The sequence below is a fragment of the Pygocentrus nattereri genome, chromosome 2, assembly GCF_015220715.1.
Source record: "Pygocentrus nattereri isolate fPygNat1 chromosome 2, fPygNat1.pri, whole genome shotgun sequence".
NCBI lineage: Eukaryota > Metazoa > Chordata > Actinopteri > Characiformes > Serrasalmidae > Pygocentrus > Pygocentrus nattereri.
In genome coordinates, this window is record NC_051212.1 from 7,922,797 (window position 1) to 7,943,229 (window position 20,433).

General features: G+C 41.3%; 1 protein-coding gene across 1 annotated transcript; it reads right to left on the reverse strand.

Annotated features, from left to right (window-relative positions):
* Positions 1-802: 802 nt before the first annotated feature.
* On the reverse strand, positions 803-19,112 carry LOC108441965. The gene is made up of 13 exons (XM_037533355.1): positions 18,990-19,112; positions 15,499-16,082; positions 15,311-15,406; positions 14,795-15,028; positions 14,560-14,707; positions 11,166-11,192; positions 10,527-11,069; positions 3,923-4,512; positions 3,726-3,821; positions 3,368-3,601; positions 3,100-3,274; positions 2,331-2,357; positions 803-2,226 (listed from the first exon to the last, which is right to left on the reverse strand). Exons 2-13 carry the CDS (start codon positions 16,078-16,080, stop codon positions 1,679-1,681), a joined length of 3,300 nt encoding a protein of 1,099 aa, XP_037389252.1. The 5' UTR covers positions 16,081-16,082; positions 18,990-19,112; the 3' UTR covers positions 803-1,678.
* Between the last annotated feature and the right edge of the window lie 1,321 nt (positions 19,113-20,433).

Genomic DNA, 20,433 nt, shown 5'->3' on the forward strand with positions numbered 1-20,433 from the left:
CTCTTTCAGAGTTGTGTCCACATGAAGTCGAGACTGGGCACAACCCTCTTCCACAGCATGCCACCCTTTTGCCTCTCCATGTAAGAGTTTCTAGGTCCACTACTGATCCACATTGTTGAATTATATTGATTTAATTTTTTAAAAAGCTTCATCCCTTTCAAAATATCAATACAATCAGACAGAAACTGTTACATAAGTGTGCTACAGCCAATTTGGGTGAGCGTAGGCCTGGATCATCAAGTTATTGACCCCTGGGCAATAATATTTGGTGGGTCCCCACCTGGATATAGGTTTTGGGTGGTCAGTTAATTTTTGTGATACTGCGGCAAGATACACAATATCTGTGCAGCACCATACTATTTTTTTTCAGTTGAGACAAAACAGCAAGATTACACATTAACTAGAATACAGGTTAATAAGCATCTATTGAAGGGCAATACTTACCCCAATGAAGACGATATAAAATTGGACAGCTAAAATGTACATAAAGACTTACAATCCCAAACAGTCAAGCACAGTCAAAGTGTACCTGCCATGACAAGCAGGGAAAATGTTTTGCTCCATTTATATCTTACCTCTGATGACAGTTCACAGATAACCACACATCACTAGCTTTTTCCTTTAACTCGGACTGACATTTTACATTTGGCTTTGGAAATAAAGAACAATCCTCCACCCCCATGAGCATGGGCCCAAAAACCACACTGGATGATGCAGTACAGGCCACGGTAAGCCCCACTATTAAACTGCTAATGCCCAACCTCCCATCTCCAACTTACACAATAAATACAAGACTGAAAAATGCGAGCCAAAATCTTTATTCATTTCTAAAGCATAAACGCATTTGTCAAAGAAAACAGCAAAGTGGCCCTTCTACTACTCTAACAAAAGTCAAATAGACCAAAATAACATAGCTGTTAATAGCTTAGCTATTTACTTGCTCATTTGAAAAAGTTTAAGGTATAGGACAGCGTATAGATAACAGAGACAATACAAGCTAAGTATTAGAGAGAAAATCAGACTGAGCACAAAACTGGGTATGAAAACAACACTAGGAAAATTCTCATCTTTTAAACAACATAATCTTTAAATTAGTTTAGCTTTTGTCTATTGTTTTCTTTTGGTGAACATTTTGTATTTATTCAGAATGCAGTATTATTTCATCATTTTTAAAACAACACAATGAGCTTTAAAAATGGGTTCAAAAGTATCAATTTAGGTCTTGGTCCAAACATTAGATCAAGTGAGCGCAATTATATATATAATTAACAGATAATATTAACATATATAAGCGTTAAAGATGATTGCATTTCTGCTGAGTGGGAAAATCTGTGAAACAGGCCCCAGGTTAATGCACCACTCCAACCCGGGGTCCTCCCCTGTTCTCAGGCTTTAAAAGTGCTCCTCTCTAAAATGTATATTCACATAGACATGAATGCTAAAACCAGCACTGTTGTATGCATGTGGAGAAAGGCTTAGGAATATTCTTTTAAACTGATGTGAAGAATAAAATGCATGCATCGTTTACAGAATATAACTGGTACAAACCTAGAGATTCATCCATTGACTTAAATCTTGAGTTTGTATATTCATTGTGCATATTACATATTATGTATATTCATTGTTTAATGGGTTTTAGGATACATGTGACTGATTCGGTTTATGGGGTAAATTAACCTCATTTACACTGCTCAACAGGTGTGATGATCAATGGAGCTGAATTTTTACCTCCGGAATTCACATAAGGGCTGAATAGTGGATAGAGTTTCTCAGTGAAAGACTGACCAGTAAAAGAATAAAGTTTAATCCTGGCCTCAGCATCATAGAAGGAGATCAGACCTTCCTCATAATCCACAAACACCCCCACCTTCTGCGGAGCCTGTTTCAAGTAGAGGGGCACACATGATTTGTCCACAACAGTATATTCTGTCGCATTTCTCAGAAACATCATCCAGTAACCAACTTTAGGACTGGCTGTAATCTCCCCCTTCCTGTCAATGGACTCTCGGACCACTCCTAAATCCCAGTCAGTCTTCCCACTGACCTGAACCTCATAGTAAAATTTCCCTGAGGAGAATCCTTCCTTTCCCAGCACACAGGGACAGCGATCAAACCTCTCTGGATTGTTGGGAAGATTCTGTTGTATGTTTCGAAGTGCCACGTGTTTCCCATCATCAGAGAGGATGAGATAAGGATTTGCCGTAACGGGATCCAGAGTCACATTCACTGACAGAAAAAAGACATCAGTCAAACCAATTTAACACTATCGTGCAACAGATGGCAGAGAAAAGACATGCATTTATTCATGTAGTCAACAAAAGTTCACACACCTGCATACTGTTGAATTTTCTTCAGTTCTGATTGGACACGAGAAACAGACAATATCATTTAAATTCTGCTTACACAAGCTTCACATTGGTATAAACTACAATACTGTAACTGCAACACTGAAGGATGCAAAGCATGAACTAGAAGTTTTTAACTAGAGAACAATCCACAATTAAACAATCCAGAATGAAATGATAAAATAATAAAAGCTCGACCAAGGTATGGTCAGGAGAACCGATCCCTGATAAACATACTGCAAAACATGTCCTAAATCTGTCCACGAGATGTTTGCATGGGATCAAATTTTTTAGCACCACTCTCACAAGATTTCATCCCACTCCCACAGAAAACCTGCACTGTTTGTCTCACTCTCACCTGTGACCTAATGTTTTGTCCCGCTCCTGCCCACAAACCTGTACAACTGCTATCCCTCTGCTACTAGTGTAGGTCAGCCTGTCCTGTATTGGGCTTTACTGTCATGTGTTTTTATATATATATATATATATATATATATATATATATTTATGGGGCAGTCGTGGGCTGAACTTAACTTAATATATATATAAAAAAATATATATAAGAATATATATAAAAAAATGGGCCACACATGCACAACAGATTCATGGTTCAGAAGAAATTCTCCTGTGTGAAAACAAACCTGGTATTACTACCTCCACCTAACATGCCCAGAATATATGGTATCAAGAACTTAAATTCCTGAAATCACTTCTCCTCAGCTTTACAAGGTCAAACTAGTCAGCAAATACTTACCAGTCATAATCTCCTGATGCCACGTACCAGTCGCATCAAGCTTCTTCATCTCCTTACTGAGCTCTTCCTGAAGCCGAGTCAGAGCTCTCCTCAGAGGCTCCACCGTCAGATGAGAGTTAATCCTGGCCTCAGTCCAGTTCTTGGTGGGTGGAGGGCTGCAGAGGGACGGGTAAACCTACAGTCCAGCAGGAGAGAGGAAACCCCTCAGCATGGGCAGCGCTGTCCTGTGATGGACTGCATTACTATGGAGAAACAGAGGGACTCTGACCTGTAGGAGGTGGAGGTGGTCCTCAGTGTGGGAGAGCTGCTCCAGCTCAGTGTCTCTCCTCTTTAGCTCAGTGATTTCCTGCTCCAGCCCTTTAATGAACTCTTCAGCCTGCCTCTCTGCTGCTTTCTGCTTCTCCTCCATCACCTCAAGCAGCTCCGCCTGGCTTCTCTCAATGCAGTGCAGCAGAACTCTGAAGACCTCCACACGGTCTGCTTTCTCCTTCTCTGAGCTTTTCTAACAGTGCAGAGTTCAAGCTCATTGAAAGGTTGCATGCATTTTGATCCACAATAAATTGTAATATTCTTTGTGGATTATAATGAGTATTTGCTGAAGACTACAGGACCTTATTGAGACTCACTTTATTGAGATCTACAGAGCATCTGATTTCCTTAATCTTCTTTACTCTGTCCTGGATCATCTGCTGAACTTCTGACTGTTTCATTCCCAGCTGAGTCTATGACAAAAATACACATTATAGCCACTGACACCAGATTTTTTTGTTTAGGAATCATGGCAAATGCTGTTATCCAATCTGATCGTTTAATTAGTTCTCACCTTCTTCACTTGACTTTCCTTCTCTATAGGAACAATGCTGTGAGTCTTGTGGTCTGTCTCACTGCAAAGGTCACAGACACTCGTCTGGTCGTCTCTACAGAACAGCTCCAGGGGTCTCTCATGTTTCTGGCAGATGTAGTCCTCCAGGTTCTCCACAGGGTCCATCAGTTTGTGCTTCTTCAGTTTAGCCGCAGTTTTATGAGGCATCAGATGAGTCTCACAGTAAGAGACTCCACAGTCCAGACAGGACTTTACAGCCTCCAGCTGATCCCCAGAGCAGGAGTCACACAGAACATTTGTAGGTTTGGAGGGTCGTTTCTCTGGAGCTCTGCTGGGTTTCACCTGATCTGAGATCTTAAACTGAGCAGCCAGTCCAGAGATGAACGTGTTCACTCGTAGTTCAGGCCTTTTGGGGAATTCTGTCTTACATAAGGGACACTGGCAGCGTGAACTGCTGTCCCAGTACTCTTTGAGACAGATCCTGCAGAAGTTGTGTCCACATGGAGTAGAGACTGGATCAGTGAACACATCCAGACAGATGGAGCACTGGAGCTCTTCTTCAGACAGGAGACTGCTGGAGGAAGCCATGACTGACAGAGAAGAGACAATGATGGCATTAAAAGGAATTTATACCACAGAAAACTTCCCACATTTTTCTTGACTGTTTTCTGTTACTTAATAAAAGACAAAGGCAGTACATTCATTTTGCCACAGGAATAGTGGTCATAAAACATGTTAAAACCGAAGGCATTTGATCTACATGATAAACGTTTCTTGCTTCTCCTGTTCCAAAACTTGTTTTTCAACCTGTTTTCCAACCTGTTCATTGCAGTAAGTACACTGTCCAGCTAAAACAAGTGTCAAAGAAATGGTAACAACAGTAAGTGTTAAAAATGATGGACCTTAAACCGTTTTTGATTCTGGTAACAGATTCTTTGATAACATTCTTTGATGTTAGGTTTAAGAAATAAATGACAATACATACACAACTTGTGGTAGAAGTGATCTGAACAATATCAAGTAATTTCAGCAGTATCAAATAGCAGTAAATACCTTTTCACTTTTCCTGCTAATCTCTTTTTTTCCCTGTGTCCTTGGAGTTTTCCTCAAAGGTAGGCTGGATAAGCTTCAAACTGGAGATGGTGTCCTGCTGAAGAGAACTGGATTCTAGCTATGATGCAGCTTTGCACTGTACAGTTCACCTGAATGACATCATGAGGCCACTCCCAGCACTTTGCAGGGTTTTCATGATAGACTTCTGAGTTTTGACCATAAGGTTGGAGATATTCACCAACTACATTCACCTACATTCAAACACTATTATTTTTTACAAAAACCATGTTACAATATTTCAATACCTAGAATGTAACTTAAAAACAGTGGACAACGGGTAACATTAAGCTACGTTAGTGAACATAAAACAGGAAAAGATCTTCTAGATGTAGTACAACCCTGATGTTTCTCAAATATAGAGGTGTAGAGGTATAGCAGCTTCATAAAACCCTCCACATGTGGTCATATTTCTGTACATTTCACTGGCTGAAGAGTTACAGGAGCTGAAAAGTTGTGCAATGGTTTAGCAGCTTATCAGCTAACAAGATTATCTGCTGTCAAAAATGAAAAATATGCCAACTTTATCAGCAAGCATCAGAATTCCTCATTGTCTGGGAGATGTTTGTTTAACAGTGTTTAGAAGGTATTAAAACAGCTTCTCATTTGCAGCATTAAAATGCTTTATCATGGTCAATTACCTCCATTATGAGAGATCACTCTTACCTGACCCTTAACTGTTTTTTCAATATCCTGAATTTCACACTTCCATCCATCCTCAACCGCTTATCTGAGCCCGGGTCACAGGGGCAGCAGCCTAAGCAAAGAGGCCCAGGCCTCCCTCTCCCCCGCCACCTCCTCCAGCTCTTCCGGAGGGATGCCGAGGCGTTCCCAAGACAGTCGAGAGATATAATCCCTCCAGCGTGTCCTGGGTCTTCCCTGGGGTCTCCTCCCTGTCAGACATGTCTGGAACACCTCCCTAGGGAGGCGTCCAGAGGCCATGCTTACCAGATGCCTGAACCACCTCAACTGGCTCCTCTCAACGTGGAGGAGCAGCGGCTCTACTCCGAGCCTCTCCTGAATCGCCAAGCTTCTCACCCCATCTCTAAGGGAGAGCCCGGTGACCCTGCGGAGAAAGCTCATTTCGGCCGCTTGTATCCGTGATCTCGTTCTTTCGGTCACTACCCAAAGCTCGTGACCATAGGTGAGAGTCGGAACGTAGAGTGACCGGTAAATTGACAGCTTTGCCTTCTGGCTCAGCTCTCTCTTCACCATGTATAGGGTCCCATCACTGCAGACGCCGCGCCAATCCGCCTGTCAACCTCTCGCTCCATACTTCCTTCACCCGTGAACAAAATCCCGAGATATTTAAACTCCTCCACTTGGGGCAAGAATTCACTCCCGACCTGGACACAGCATTCCACCCTTTTCCGACTGAGGATTCTGAAGGAATTTCACACTTGTTTTCTGCTAATAGACACACAGCTTTTCAGAACTTGCTGTCTACTTACTGTCTGCAATTCAGAACCAAATTTCAGTTTTTTGACATTTTTCCAGCTGGAATTGTGTGACTTTTGTGACGTTAGACATTTTAACTGTTTGATTATGTTTTGGACTATTCTCCTTGTTTCAGTCTTAAATGCCAGGTTGCATCTCCCATAAATACTGACGCATGATGTCTCAAGATCATGTAGATTTATTAACAGCATTATTGCTGAATGGGCAGAGTGGGTAGGCATCAAGATAAAGTAACTTCAGTAATGTGCCACTTTATCCTGTAACACGTTATAGTTACTGAAATAAGGGCACAATTTACAACTCTGGAGAGCAACTGTTGGCATTTGAATTCAACAGCAAAACAAATACACCTCTTCCTTCAGCGGTTCTGTCCCCCAACTTCATGGATGCACTGGCAAGGCAAATGACACTTTAGATCTTAACACCATTTGCAAACATTACATGAACAAATGCGCTAGAACAAACACAGCAATGTAGCTAACGTTAACTAGACTGTGGGTTAGCAAACTGTCACTACAACAGCTACTGTGAAGCAGTTGCTATCACAAACATTAGCAAATGGGACAAAACAATTATTGTCTGGCACCTGTCAAGCACAAAATTGATGGAGATGAATCTCAATGAAGACGAATTTTACAGCTCCACCTTAAATGGTGCAGCAGTTAGATTCAGGTGACAGAACAGAACTGCTGCACGATTTAAGGTGGAACAGGAAAACGCAAATAGGAAGAAAAACTTCAGCCTTGTCAACTTTCTCTCCCCCAATGGAAACGCCCTTGCCCGAGCTAAGAACTTCTTTCTCAATCTCTTTTCTTCAGATGGTCTCCTCTTTTGCCGTTTCTCAGCCATCTCTCCTTCTTGATGATCCATGGAGTTTAGGATGTAGCCCCTCCTCTTCCTCCGGTGCTCTGTATAAGCACTAATATCCCCTGTTGCTGACGGCTGGAATGGTCTTTATTTCCGTTTTACAGAGCCAGGGCTGTGTACGGACAACAGATTGCTTTCTCGACCACAGCTTAGTAAGGCATGGTCTCATTCCCACACATGGCTAGATCATGACCACGCATTAGGATCTCGTTCTCACATGTTAATACGGTGCGGCCAAGCATTATTGTTATTTATGTGGGATGTCACCCGCAGGGCTCCATCATTTTTTGTCTTCAGCCCCTGAGCATGGGCCTGCACACTGACCTCTGAGCCAGTACTGTAACTGATGAAGAAACCTACTGATGACCGGGTTGATGCCACTCTTGTTATTGCTGCTGTTTAGATGTCAACATTTTCACTGTCTAATGAAAGGAATATGCTAGCCCGACATAACCCACGACAGCAGGAACAGGACTCATCTATGTCTCTGTTGTCTACTGTGTGAAAATTTCTAGCTTAAACACATTTACATGATCTAAAGTATAAATCAGCATCTGAATATTTTTCAGGGGCTGCTTCTGGGGTTGCTGAACGATTATCAGGAGGTGCTTCAGCACCCCCAGGCATAGTCTTAGTGCCGCATTTGGTGTAAAAGAAATTTGCTCAGACTTTAATTTGATATTTTATGTCTCTATACAGGCCGGACATGCACATCATTAACAATTACACATACAGTATAAGTATTGCTTGTCTTTATAATATAAAAAGACACAGACAGATCTCCTGTTATGATGCTGAACCGCTGAACCAAAATATGAATACTGCATTCATAAGGTATTATAAACATGGCTATAAATATTTATAAAAATGAATTACACATTACAGCCATGCTTATTGTGCATTATGAATTGTTAACATAACTTATGAGTTCTTATAATTTGTTATTGTTCAAATTAAACAAATTATAAGAGCTCATCAGTCGTATTTCACCGCTCTAAGTAAAGAGAAGTGTACTGGACTAAAGTGTTTAGAGTGAGGCTTCAAGTTGAAGTGTTTACTGAAGGATTTACTGAAACACTAAAACACAATAAAGCTCATTACAGGCTTCAAATGTCAGAGTTTAAACTAGAGCTGCCATCAGTGTTTCACCCAATGTGGGGAAGTCAATGTACACCACTGTTAATGTGCACCACCGTTAGCCTGACACTGACTTAACACTGCATATCCAATAGAACACCAGCAGAAATCAGTGTTACAGAGTGAAGGGTTCTAGTTCTTGACATTAGAACTAGTGATGGAACAAATTACAATGACAGCACTCGTTTATCTCGCCTCTCTCTCTTCAGGCCTTCACTCCACAGTGACTTCACTCTTAGTGTGATGTCAGAGGGGGTCCAGGGGAGGGGCTGAGGGGTACTTGGTTTGCTGTGATGTAACATTTAAAGTGACAGCGCTGGGTAAGAAAAGCATATTATAGCAGGGATTCTAGGCTGGACAGCCTGTTTGGAGTATCTGAATATTCAGGACTGAAGCCCCGAAGATGCAGCTCTAACAGCACCAGCAGTGCGAAATATAATACTGGAAATCTGAGGGTGTAAATAAACTTTGCATTTGTCTTTACTTTAAGCTCTCCAAGCTGGGACTGACTTCTTTGGCACTGACAATATAACATGTTATTAACACTACTTATAATGCATTATAATAACAATTCATAACGTATAATAAACCTGGCTGTAAAGTGTAATGCAGTGCAATTCAATTTGTATATTAAGTATTTATAACCATATTTAGAATGCCATATGATTGCATCATAACATGTTATAAATGTGTTTATAGTTGCGTGACATTCATAGAAGGTGTTACAGAGATTGCTTTACTAAATTTCAATTGATTTACTTTCACATTTTTCCGCTCTCTTTTGAGGTTTCTGGTGCATTTCTTCAAGAAGAGCTCGAGCTCCAAACTCTGCACTGGGATGAGATGAAAAGAGCTGGACTCTGGATGGGAAACAGCTTTGCACTTCCTGGATTTACACTTAATTTCACTTCCTCTGAGGAACATTTCGACCTTATTTGCTTTTTACATTTTTTTTTTGGTGTGTAAGCTGTCATTTAGAACTGGAATCTAGTTGTAAGAGTCCCATATCTTATATTTTTTATTATTATTTTTCAGTTATTTTTCTCCTGGGGTCCATTTAAGATGACTGTGTGCTTTTGTGCATCAATAAATAGTCATCGTTCAATATTTACATTACTATTTTCCCCAAACACCTTTTATCCCTTATAAAAACTTTTTTGTTACTACACCTTTAAGACCAATATATGTAAATAAGCTTTGTTCTAATTGTCTGCATCAATTGTATTGTGTCTCATTCAAAAACAGTCCAGTCTGAAACACTCCTTATAGCATGAGGGGGTGGAACTAAATTGCCATAATGTGAATAGGCAGATATATAAATACATTAATTTTTGGGACACCACAAAAGCAATAGATACAAAACAGCCTGCTTTTTTAAGCTTAGTTTCCATAAACAGAGTAAAAGACAGGGGGGTTAATGGTATGTCTAGAAACTTACACAATGTTTACATATTAAATAAACGTCTTATTTTTTGGAAAAGAGAGGGGGAAACTTGTTTTCCATAATATGCGCCCTTTAAACATAATGTTCTGTAAACATTCAATCTATTCTCTGAAAGTTAAAAGTCTCCTGGTTTGTTGTAAAAGAAGTGTTCACTTGTGAGATTTGGTAACTGGGTGACAGACATTCAGCCACTGTACTGTATTATTGATTATTGATTGGTTGCAAGACATTCAATCATGAAAACATCCATTTACTGGAAACATTTAAAAGAAAATGTCGTAGAAAGTAATGACATGAATACTGTGACATATGACATGACGGTTATTATAACAAGGCTAGATTTACATTTGTATAAGACATTTTTATTGAGTATTGCCTTTAACAAAAAAGAAAAATACAGTTTACATAACTGTGAAAAAGATTTAGAAAGTTTAGAAAGGGCCGAGTCCAAAAAGCTCCAACAGAACCACTGCTTTGGAACTTAAGTAACGGCTGGTGTTCGGTTTTCAGAAGTACTAATGTTTCTAATTACTGTTTGAGATGTCAAGCCTTGTTATTACAGTATGTTTCTGTGGTAAAACTCTTATTTATATTGTTCAACAGGTGTGATGATCAGCGGTGCTGAGTTTTTACCTCCTTCATTGAGGGAGGGACTGAAGAAAGGATAGAGTTTCTCAGTGAAAGACTGACCAGTGAAAGAGTAGATATGAGACCTGGCCTTAATATCATAGAAGGAGACCAGACCCTCCTCATAATCCACAAACACCCCCACTTTCTGGGGAGCCTGTTTCAGGGAGAGGCAGACATGGGTAGAGTTCAGAGCCACATAGACTCCCTTATCTCTCAGTAACATACTCCAGTATCCATTCCTAGGACCTAGAATAAGCTCTCCCTTCCTGTTACTGGACTCTGTGGTCACTCCTAGATCCCAGTCAGTCTTCTTTCTGACCTGAACCTCATAATAAAACCTCCCTGAGGAGAACCCCTCCTTTCCCAGCACACCAGTACAACGATCAAACCTCTCTGGCTTGTCAGGGAGATTCCGTTCTGCATCTTCATCTCTCACTTGTTTTCTATCATCAGACAGGATGAGATCAGGATGAGCTGTGTCAGGATCCAGAGTGACATCCACTGAGAGAGAAACACAATTTAAACTCATTTTAAACATGTTGACGTGTAATACTGAAGAAATATATCCAGTCGTGTGATCAGTGAGAGCACACATACCTGCATGCTGCTGAATTCTCTTCAGTTCTGTTTGTAAAAGATTAAGGACAACATGTAATGTAAACTGTATGTATACATTTATAAAATTGGCATAAACATACAGAAATACATTTCAGAGACTTTCATAGGTCACGTCACAAGAAGTGACTCAAGTGTCCAGGGTTTGAGTCTTGAGTCTGAGGTGCAAGTCCCAGTCGAGTCTCAAGGTTCTGAAGTGTGAGTCTAAATTTAATCTCTGAGTTGTGAGTCCAAGATGAGTCTCGAGTTTCTGAGTCAGAATTGAGCACCTGAGATGCAAGTCAGAGTTGAGTCTCAAGTCTCTGAAGCATAAGTCCGAGTTGGGTCCTGAGTCTTCGATGTGCAAGTCAGAGTTGAGTCTCCAGGGTGGAAGTCCAAGTTGAGTCTCATGTTTCTGGTGCGAAAGCCAGAGTCTTGAGTCTCCAAGATAAGAGTCTGAGTCGAGTCTAGAGTCCCTGAGTTGTGAGCATTAGTTGAGTCTTAGGTCTCAAGTCTCTGGAATGCTAGTCCAAGTAGAGTCTAGGGTCATTAAGGTGTGAGTTCAAATTGAGTCTTAAGTCTCTGAGTCACGAGTCCCAGTCTAGTCTTGTGTCTCTGAGGTGTGAGTCCCGAATCCCCATTGTGCAAGTCAGAAATTAGTCTCTCAGGTTGAGTCACAAGTCTTTGAGGTACAAGTCTGAGTTGAGTCTCATGTCTTCGATGTGGAAGTCAGAGTTAAGTCTCCAGGGTGCAAGTCTGAGTTGAGTCTCGAGTTTCATGTGATAATGACAGAGTCAAGTCTTGAGTCTAGAGGGGCAGTCGTGGGCTGGAGGTTAGGTAACCAGCCCTGTGCTGACAGTCCATGACTGAAGTGCCCTTGAGCAAGGCACCTAACCCCCAATCGCTCCCCAGGCACCGTGGATAGGGGCGAGTGTGCTCACTGCCCCTAGTGTGTGTGTTCACTAGTGTGCATGTAGGTGGGTGTTTCACTGCATGGATGGGTTAAATACAGAGGTCTAATTTCACAAATGGCTCTAAATTCTAAAATTCTAATTCTAAATTCTGACGTGAGTCCAAGAAGAGTCTTAAATCTCTGAGGTGTGAGTGAAAGTTGAGCCTGAGATCTCTGAGGTGTGAGTGAAAGTTGAGTCTGAGATCTCTGAGGTGCGAGTCAAAGTTGAGCCTGAGATCTCTGAGGTGCGAGTCAAAGTTGAGCCTGAGATCTCTGAGGTGCGAGTCAAAGTTGAGCCTGAGATCTCTGAGGTGTGAGTGAAAGTTGAGTCTGAGATCTCTGAGGTGTGAGTGAAAGTTGAGTCTGAGATCTCTGAGGTGCGAGTCAAAGTTGAGCCTGAGATCTCTGAGGTGCGAGTCAAAGTTGAGTCTGAGATCTCTGAGGTGCGAGTGAAAGTTGAGTCTGAGATCTCTGAGGTGTGAGTGAAAGTTGAGCCTGAGATCTCTGAGGTGCGAGTGAAAGTTGAGTATGAGATCTCTGAGGTGCGAGTGAAAGTTGAGTCTGAGATCTCTGAGGTGCGAGTGAAAGTTGAGCCTGAGATCTCTGAGGTGCGAGTGAAAGTAGAGTCTGAGATCTCTGAGGTGCGAGTGAAAGTTGAGCCTGAGATCTCTGAGGTGTGAGTGAAAGTTGAGTCTGAGATCTCTGAGGTGTGAGTGAAAGTTGAGTCTGAGATCTCTGAGGTGTGAGTGAAAGTTGAGTCTGAGATCTCTGAGGTGTGAGTGAAAGTTGAGCCTGAGATCTCTGAGGTGTGAGTCAAAGTTGAGTCTGAGATCTCTGAGGTGTGAGTCAAAGTTGAGTCTGGAGCCTATAAGATGAAAGTCCAAGTTGAGTCTCAAGTCACTGAGGTGCAAGTGAGAGTTGACTCTTGAATCTCTGATGGTGCGAGACCAAGTTGTGATTAGAGTTTCTGAGGAGCAAGGTCGAGTGGAAGCTACAGTTTTTGACATGCAAGTCCAAGTTGAGTCTCAGGGACAGAATTAAAGAAACTACCCGCAGTAAATACAGTGTTTAAAGGAAAGATGCAAAATGAGTAATAGCATTCTTACAACAGCAATTAAGTAATTACTGCTGTTTACACTTCCTTGCCTTGGTTGTAACGACTCAGGACACATATTCCCATCACTAGCTCCAAGGCCAGAGCCAGTTTAACCATCCTGCCTTTCCTTTTTTGCCACTTTCCCTGTTTTACTTGGATGAGTAGGACCAGAATGTAGGGGACGTACTTGGTATGTATTGCAAATATTAAAAAAAAAATTGTGAGTGCGCCAATGAGAAATTTTTGAGAAGTCTTAAGTCTGGCAATGAATCAGCTAAGCGTGAGTCACTGCATGAAGCCCAGGACCAAGTCTGTTTGACCATTTGCTGCACCTGCAATACTTTACCATGAAATGTATGTGTTGTCATTATATATATATATATATATATATATATATATACATACACATACATACACACACACACACACACACACACACACTTTAAGATCACATTTGACCAACAGCCGATTTGGTGAGACTCTGAAGATAAGACTACACTAAATTTCCAAACTATCAACACCACTGAGCAATTTTTCAGTCAGCAGCTGTGACAGAAGAACAGCTAAACAACCTGGAATCAGCCAAAAATGAACCCAATACCATCCACCAAAGAAAACTGGCTGTAAGATAAACACTGATCTGGCAAAAATTGACAATACTGAGCTATACTTGATATTTTAGCAGTTTTATAGCTCAGTCCGTACTTCAAAAGGCAATGCGATTTATGATTTTATATATACACACTATATTATAAATCACCAAAAGGACTCTTTGTCTAAAATTCAGCTCATGATGTTTGGATAAAGAAGGGTTGTGTGTATAATCCCAGAAACAACCACAGTGAAGTACGATGGTGGGAGCACCATGATATCTTCTTCTCTGCAAAGGCACAGGGGCATTACACATCACTGAAGGGAATGTAAATGGAGCAATGTAGCAAGACAATAAAAGAGGACTGAAACTCATAGCTTGAGTGGCATTGAAAATTTACAGAGGATTTTGAAATTGAGAGTCCAACAGAAGGACCATCATAAGAGTGTGAACTGAAAACAGTTTGCCAAATTTGAAACACAAGGCTGCAAAAAGCTCATTTTTTTCTTACCATAAAAAATCTCAGCAAAGAACATCTATGTTTATGCTTGAAAACTTCAAAAAAACATACATTTTGTTCATATTTGTAGGCACAAAGCCAAAACACATTATGTGTGTAAACATGAAGTAGATACAGAACCTGAATGCTTCCCCTCACTATACATTTAATGCTTGAGAATGTGAGATTTTCTGTGTGACCTCAGTGAAAAATATATGCATCCACAGAAGAAGCTCCTACTGATTAGTAAACACGTACCAGTCGCATCAAGCTTCTTCATCTCCTTACTGAGTTCTCCCTGAAGCTGAGTCAGAGCTCTCCTCAGAGTCTCCACCCTCAGATGAGAGTTAATCCTGACCTCAGTCCAGTTCTTGGTGGGTGGAGGGCTGCAGAGGGACGGGTAAACCTACAGTCCAGAGGAGAAACCCCTCAGCATGGGTAGTGCTGTCCTGTGATGGACTGCATTACTATGGAGAAACAGAGGGACTCTGACCTGTAGGAGGTGGAGGTGGTCCTCAGTGTGGGAGAGCTGCTCCAGCTCAGTGTCTCTCATCTTTAGCTCAGTGATTTCCTGCTCCAGCTCTTTAATGAACTCTTCAGCCTGCCTCTCTGCTGCTTTCTGCTTCTCCTCCATCACCTCAAGCAGCTCCGCCTGGCTTCTCTCAATGCAGTGCAGCAGAGCTCTGAAGACCTCCACACTGTCTGCTTTCTCCTTCTCTGTGCTTTTCTAACAGGAGACACATTGAATTCAGTTACATTATTTATTACATCATGAGACTTACTCAGTAATTTAAGGTAAAACAATGCAGATGAGCTCAGTTATTCTTAAGTTGTAAGGGGGAGGCCTAAGGAACCCTTGTAGGTGGGAGGCCTAAGGAACCTTCTAATGGATCATGGGCACTTAAGGGATTAGCTACACTGACAAAAGTTAATCAATGATCTTGCTTATATAATCATAAATTAACAATATTGCAAAGTTCACGCTTGTTGAGATCCAGTTAAGACTCACTTTATTGAGCTCTACAGACTGTTTGATGTCCTCAATCTTCTTCAGTCGGTCCTGGATCATCTGCTGAACTTCAGCCTGGGTCTTTACCAGCTGAGTCTATAAAAAAGGACAAAATATAACAAAACCACTCATTCATTTAAACCCAAACACAACAGAACAGAGGGAACTTTTCTCTAAATGTTCCTCACCTTCTTCTCTTCACTCTCCTCCTCTATAGGAACAGTGCTGTGAGTCTTGTGGTCTGTCTCAGTGCAGAACTGACACACACATGTCTGGTCGTCTCTACAGAACAGCTCCAGGGGTCTCTCATGTTTCTGGCAGATGTAGTCCTCCAGGTTCTCCACAGGGTCCATCAGCTTGTGTTTCCTGAATGAAGCGATTCTCTCATGAGGATCCAGATGAGTCTTGCAGTAAGAGGCCATGCAGATCAGGCAGGACTTCAGAGCTGCACTTCTCTTTTCACAGCAGACATCGCAGAGCACCTGAGGTTTGGCAGATTTCTCTGGAGCTCTGCTGGATTTGACCTGAACTGACTTCTTGAACTGAGCAGCCAGTCCAGAGATGAACGTGTTCACAGACAGTTCAGGTCTTCTACAGAAATCGGTCTTACAGACTGGACACTGGCAGTGTGAACTGCTATCCCAGCACTCGTTGAGACAGACCATGCAGAAGTTGTGTCCACATGAAGTAGAGACTGGATCAGTGAACACATCCAGACAGATGGAGCACTGGAGCTGATCTTCAGACAGGAGACTGCTGGAGGAAGCCATGACTAAGCAAGGAAACACAGACACACTATGAGGGGGATTTGAGACCAAAAAGCACCTGTGTAAGTCAGCCAGCTCAGCACCACAGATCACAGTGGCCAGTTTACTTCGTACACACGTACACCTGGTTAGTAGCAGGTTACATTTCCTTCATCCTTTTCCACTACATTCCAAAGATACGTGATATGTTTGAGATCCAGGGACTAAGCCTGCCACTGAAACAGTGTAAACTTAATATCATGTTCTTGTACCCATTCCGTGATGATATGTGCCTTGTGACGAGGTCCATCACACTGGAAATGCCCAAGGGGGACATCTTAAGGGACAAGCTTAGTCAGCAGTGATGTTCAGATGCACAGTGTCGTTCAAATGTTCCTGACTGGGTGTTACAGTTGCTGCCCTAATATGTGCCAATATGTTCCCAACACCATCATTCTGCCTCCATACTATACTATTGACATCAAACAGGACTACTCATGTTGCTCTCCACTGGACATGCCCCCCCCCCCCCGATTCACGAAAGTGTCTTAAGAAAGAAAATCTTAACTTCATTCTTAAGAAAAAAAGTTACGAAAAAATGTTTTTCTTCAAAGAACGTCTTAAGAATGACCCATTTTTCTTAAGAATAATTCTAAGATTAAACTGGCGTTCCTGAAAATATTAATTTCGTTTGTGGGGCAGTCGTGGGCTTTTGGTTAGGGAACCAGCCTCGTGACTGGAAGGTTGCCGGTTTGATGCCCTGAGCTGACAGGACATGACTAAGGTCTCTTTGAGCAAGGTATTCTCCAAGGAGATTTTTTGAATCTGAGTTTAGAGAGGATTCATTGAATTGAATTGAATTGAATTGAATTGATTTGAATTGAATTATTCGTTGTTCATTTAAAAATAGCTGACGGTGACTGTGCTATTATAGAAGGGGCTTGTAATACACCTGGTTTGGAGATTTCTCTGAAAAAGTTCAAAAGTTAAATCAAACTCCAATTTGGAACAAAATCACTGTTTGCGGCTCTTTTCTCAAGCAGACGGAAAAAACTGACAAAAATTTTATGAACTGCCACAATGCCTCATCCTGGCGTAGTCTCGCAGAGCCAGACGTGATCTCGTACCGAGACTGTCTGGAGATTTTTGGGCTAAATGTGATTGGGAACAAACTGAGCATGAAATTTGTAAACCAATCCAAAGGCATAAAGGCAGAGGTCAAAGCAAGCGGTGATGTGCGCTCGTACATACGGTCAGATGGGAAAAAAGCCTGTCATTACATCATCCATGTGATAATGTAGGGTAGCATTGCTAAAAAGTCTAAAAAGTGGTGCATGTGATAAAAGACACACTATCTCCAGATAAACAGAAAAAAAGGTTCCAGTTAGCCAAACATTATATATATATATATATATATATATATATATATATATATATATATCCATCCATCCATCCATCCATTTTCTAAGCCACTTCTCCCTCAGGGACGCAGGGGGGTGCTGGAGCCTATCCCAGCGGTCATCAGGCGGAAGGCAGGACACACCCTGGACAGGTCACCAGTCCATCGTATGTATGTGTATGTGTGTGTGTGTGTGTGTGTGTGTGTGTGTGTGTGTGTGTGTGTGTGTGTGTGTGTGTGTGCGCTAAGGAGATATCACTAGGCTAATAATAAAGTTGACTATGCATTAGCAGCAGCTGTAAGTGGCCTCTGTTATCCGCAGTTGTGATGATATATCTGGACTAAAAGTGAAAAGGCTTGCAATGAAGGACATGTTAAAGGACAATAACATAAAAACATACATGAATAATCATCACTGAGCATTGGTGTGAACTTTGTCCACAGCTGTTCTAACAAGGCGCTGACAAAATAAGTTTGTCTGAAATCGCCTGAAGCTACTTTCTTGTCCGTTGCTGTGCTGTGACCTGCTTATGCAGTTAAAATAGTTAAAAAGGAAAAATAACTTGCTCCTCTATTATGCACAGTAACGGGCGTATGACCAAGACCTTCAATTTTTGTGTATTAAACGTCAAATAATAAACAACTGGCCCGGCTTAGTGAACTAACCTGGCGTCATATCTTTTCAACAAACAGGCTAAAGCATTTTTTCTCGAGTTAATGTCCTCCACAAAGTAACTGAAATGGGTTCACTGGGTTGATTTCGTGTGTCGAGGAAACCTCTGACCATTTTTATGAAAGTGATCTAATGATAGTGTTTCACGTGTTACTGATTGTACTACAGACATTACAAGAGCATGCATCAGAGGGATTAGTGGGTTTTTAGAGGGGGCGTGGTCATGCCAGCGGAGGAATTTACCACAATCCAGCACCAAAAGTTTAACAGGTTGTTCCCAGTTGTGTATTTTCACCACAAGATCATGTCTGGCCCCATGAGACTATTTCTGGTCTATTCTAGACCATTCTAAATGGACTATTCTAGACCATTTCCTTTGGTCCGTTCATCATGAAATTTATACACGGCGTAAAGGGCAACATACCTTTCCAAATTATGTCAAAACCTGAAAAATAATGGAGATGCATGACTTTGTTCTGACAGCAACGACGAGTTATAAGAAATCGATACTGGTATACTGTAGAGCTTTTCACATGACAGAAATGTCAACGAATCTGAATGAAACTAAGCTAAACTTTGATGAAATTTGGTTGAACAACATTGGAAACACCAAGTTTAACTTCACAAGTACAATTTTACACAGACTAGGTGAACATTTAAAAGAAACCTCAGGAAAAACAACTGTGGACACTGTGATTAAAGTCTCTTCAGTTACACCTAATAATCTACATAAGCTCTAAAATCCAGAATGAGCGTCTGAACTGAGAGTTTTAAGAGGACGGAGAGAAAAGAAGGCGGCAAAGTTCTCACCAATAACCCATAAGCAAATAAAAGACATTACTAGTTTCGGAGCCCTTTTACCTGCTTTTGAGTCCACCTGAAGTCGTGGTGCTGGTTCCTCAGAGGAAAACCTGGACCAGCTTGAAACTGGAGAATGACTGCACCTAAAAACAAACTGGATTCTACTTATGAAAAGCTTTGGACTTTTGGTTTCACTTCTCCTGAGAGACATAAAGAAGCCCCACCCCCCATTTGAACAATTGAATAGTAGAGTACTGGGGTGGTTGCCTCAACAGTACATCTCAGTACCTTTAGTCAGAGAACATAACTGAACCATAATCCACTGAAATATGTTCTAAGATGTACTGACTCCACACCCCGCCTCGCCTCCAGACTTTTTTTTCTGTTCTGTTTTAAAACATTCGGTTATGAAAAGGGACAAATATGAACTTTTCACCTGGAAAAATGTATTTAAGGTTCACAACTGGACTCTAAAGCCACTGCTGTACCTTTAAGGGAACGTTAACATTGTTTGTACCTTGATGAACGAAAAACGTACCTGCACAGAACCTTTATTTCTAACAGTGTGTACTTTTTTCTACATGCACTACTTCATCAGAACATTACCGATTCACCCACTTTGTCTTAATAAAGAATGTTTTGCCACATGACAAGAACCATGAGATGGCATTTCCTAATGGTGCTATACAGAACCATCTTTAGGACATGAACCCTGTCATGATGCAAGAAACCCTATAATCATGCTGAAGGATCTTTGAGTGCTACTTTACTACAGAACCCTTAAAGAACCATCTTTATTAAGTAGACAGTCCTCTAAACAGCGTTTTATAATATAAACTATTTTCAGTAGCAATCCATGTATTATTTATGAACTTTCCACTGTTGGCCACCAGGTGGCAGAGTTAGCCTCTGCTGCTCTTCCTCCACAACTACAGAGAGGCTCCTCCTATTAACCTCATCAGGGCCTACATTCATCAGATGTCTAAAAACGCTGATCTGGGGTCTGTTTATGTCTTTTACATTGCAATGAACAGGACTACAATGCACTGATGAGACCTGATCTGAGATCAGCATGACGTGCTTGGCAAATGTGGGTTCAGGAACGTTATCAGCCTGTCCCCTCTTTAAGCAGATGGACATTTTTGTCAAAATTCTGTTTAACAGCAACATCAGAAACAAAATGGTTTTATGGTTTTGGTTATTTAGGATGAAAGAGGAAGTATAGACCAAACGAGAAGAGAAAAGAAAATACAGCACTAAACAGTTCAGGTAGCTGTGAATATTTCATTCTAAAGGGTTTGAACTGGAGGAAATTGCTTATTGTATAGAACATATACTGGACATACACCTATCAGTCATAACATCCTGACCACCTCCTTGTTTCTACGCTCATTGTCAACTTTATCAGCTCCACTTACTCTATACACTATATTTTCAAAAGTATTCGCTCGTCTGGCTTCACACACACATGAAATTGAGCCACATCCCATTCTTAATACATAGG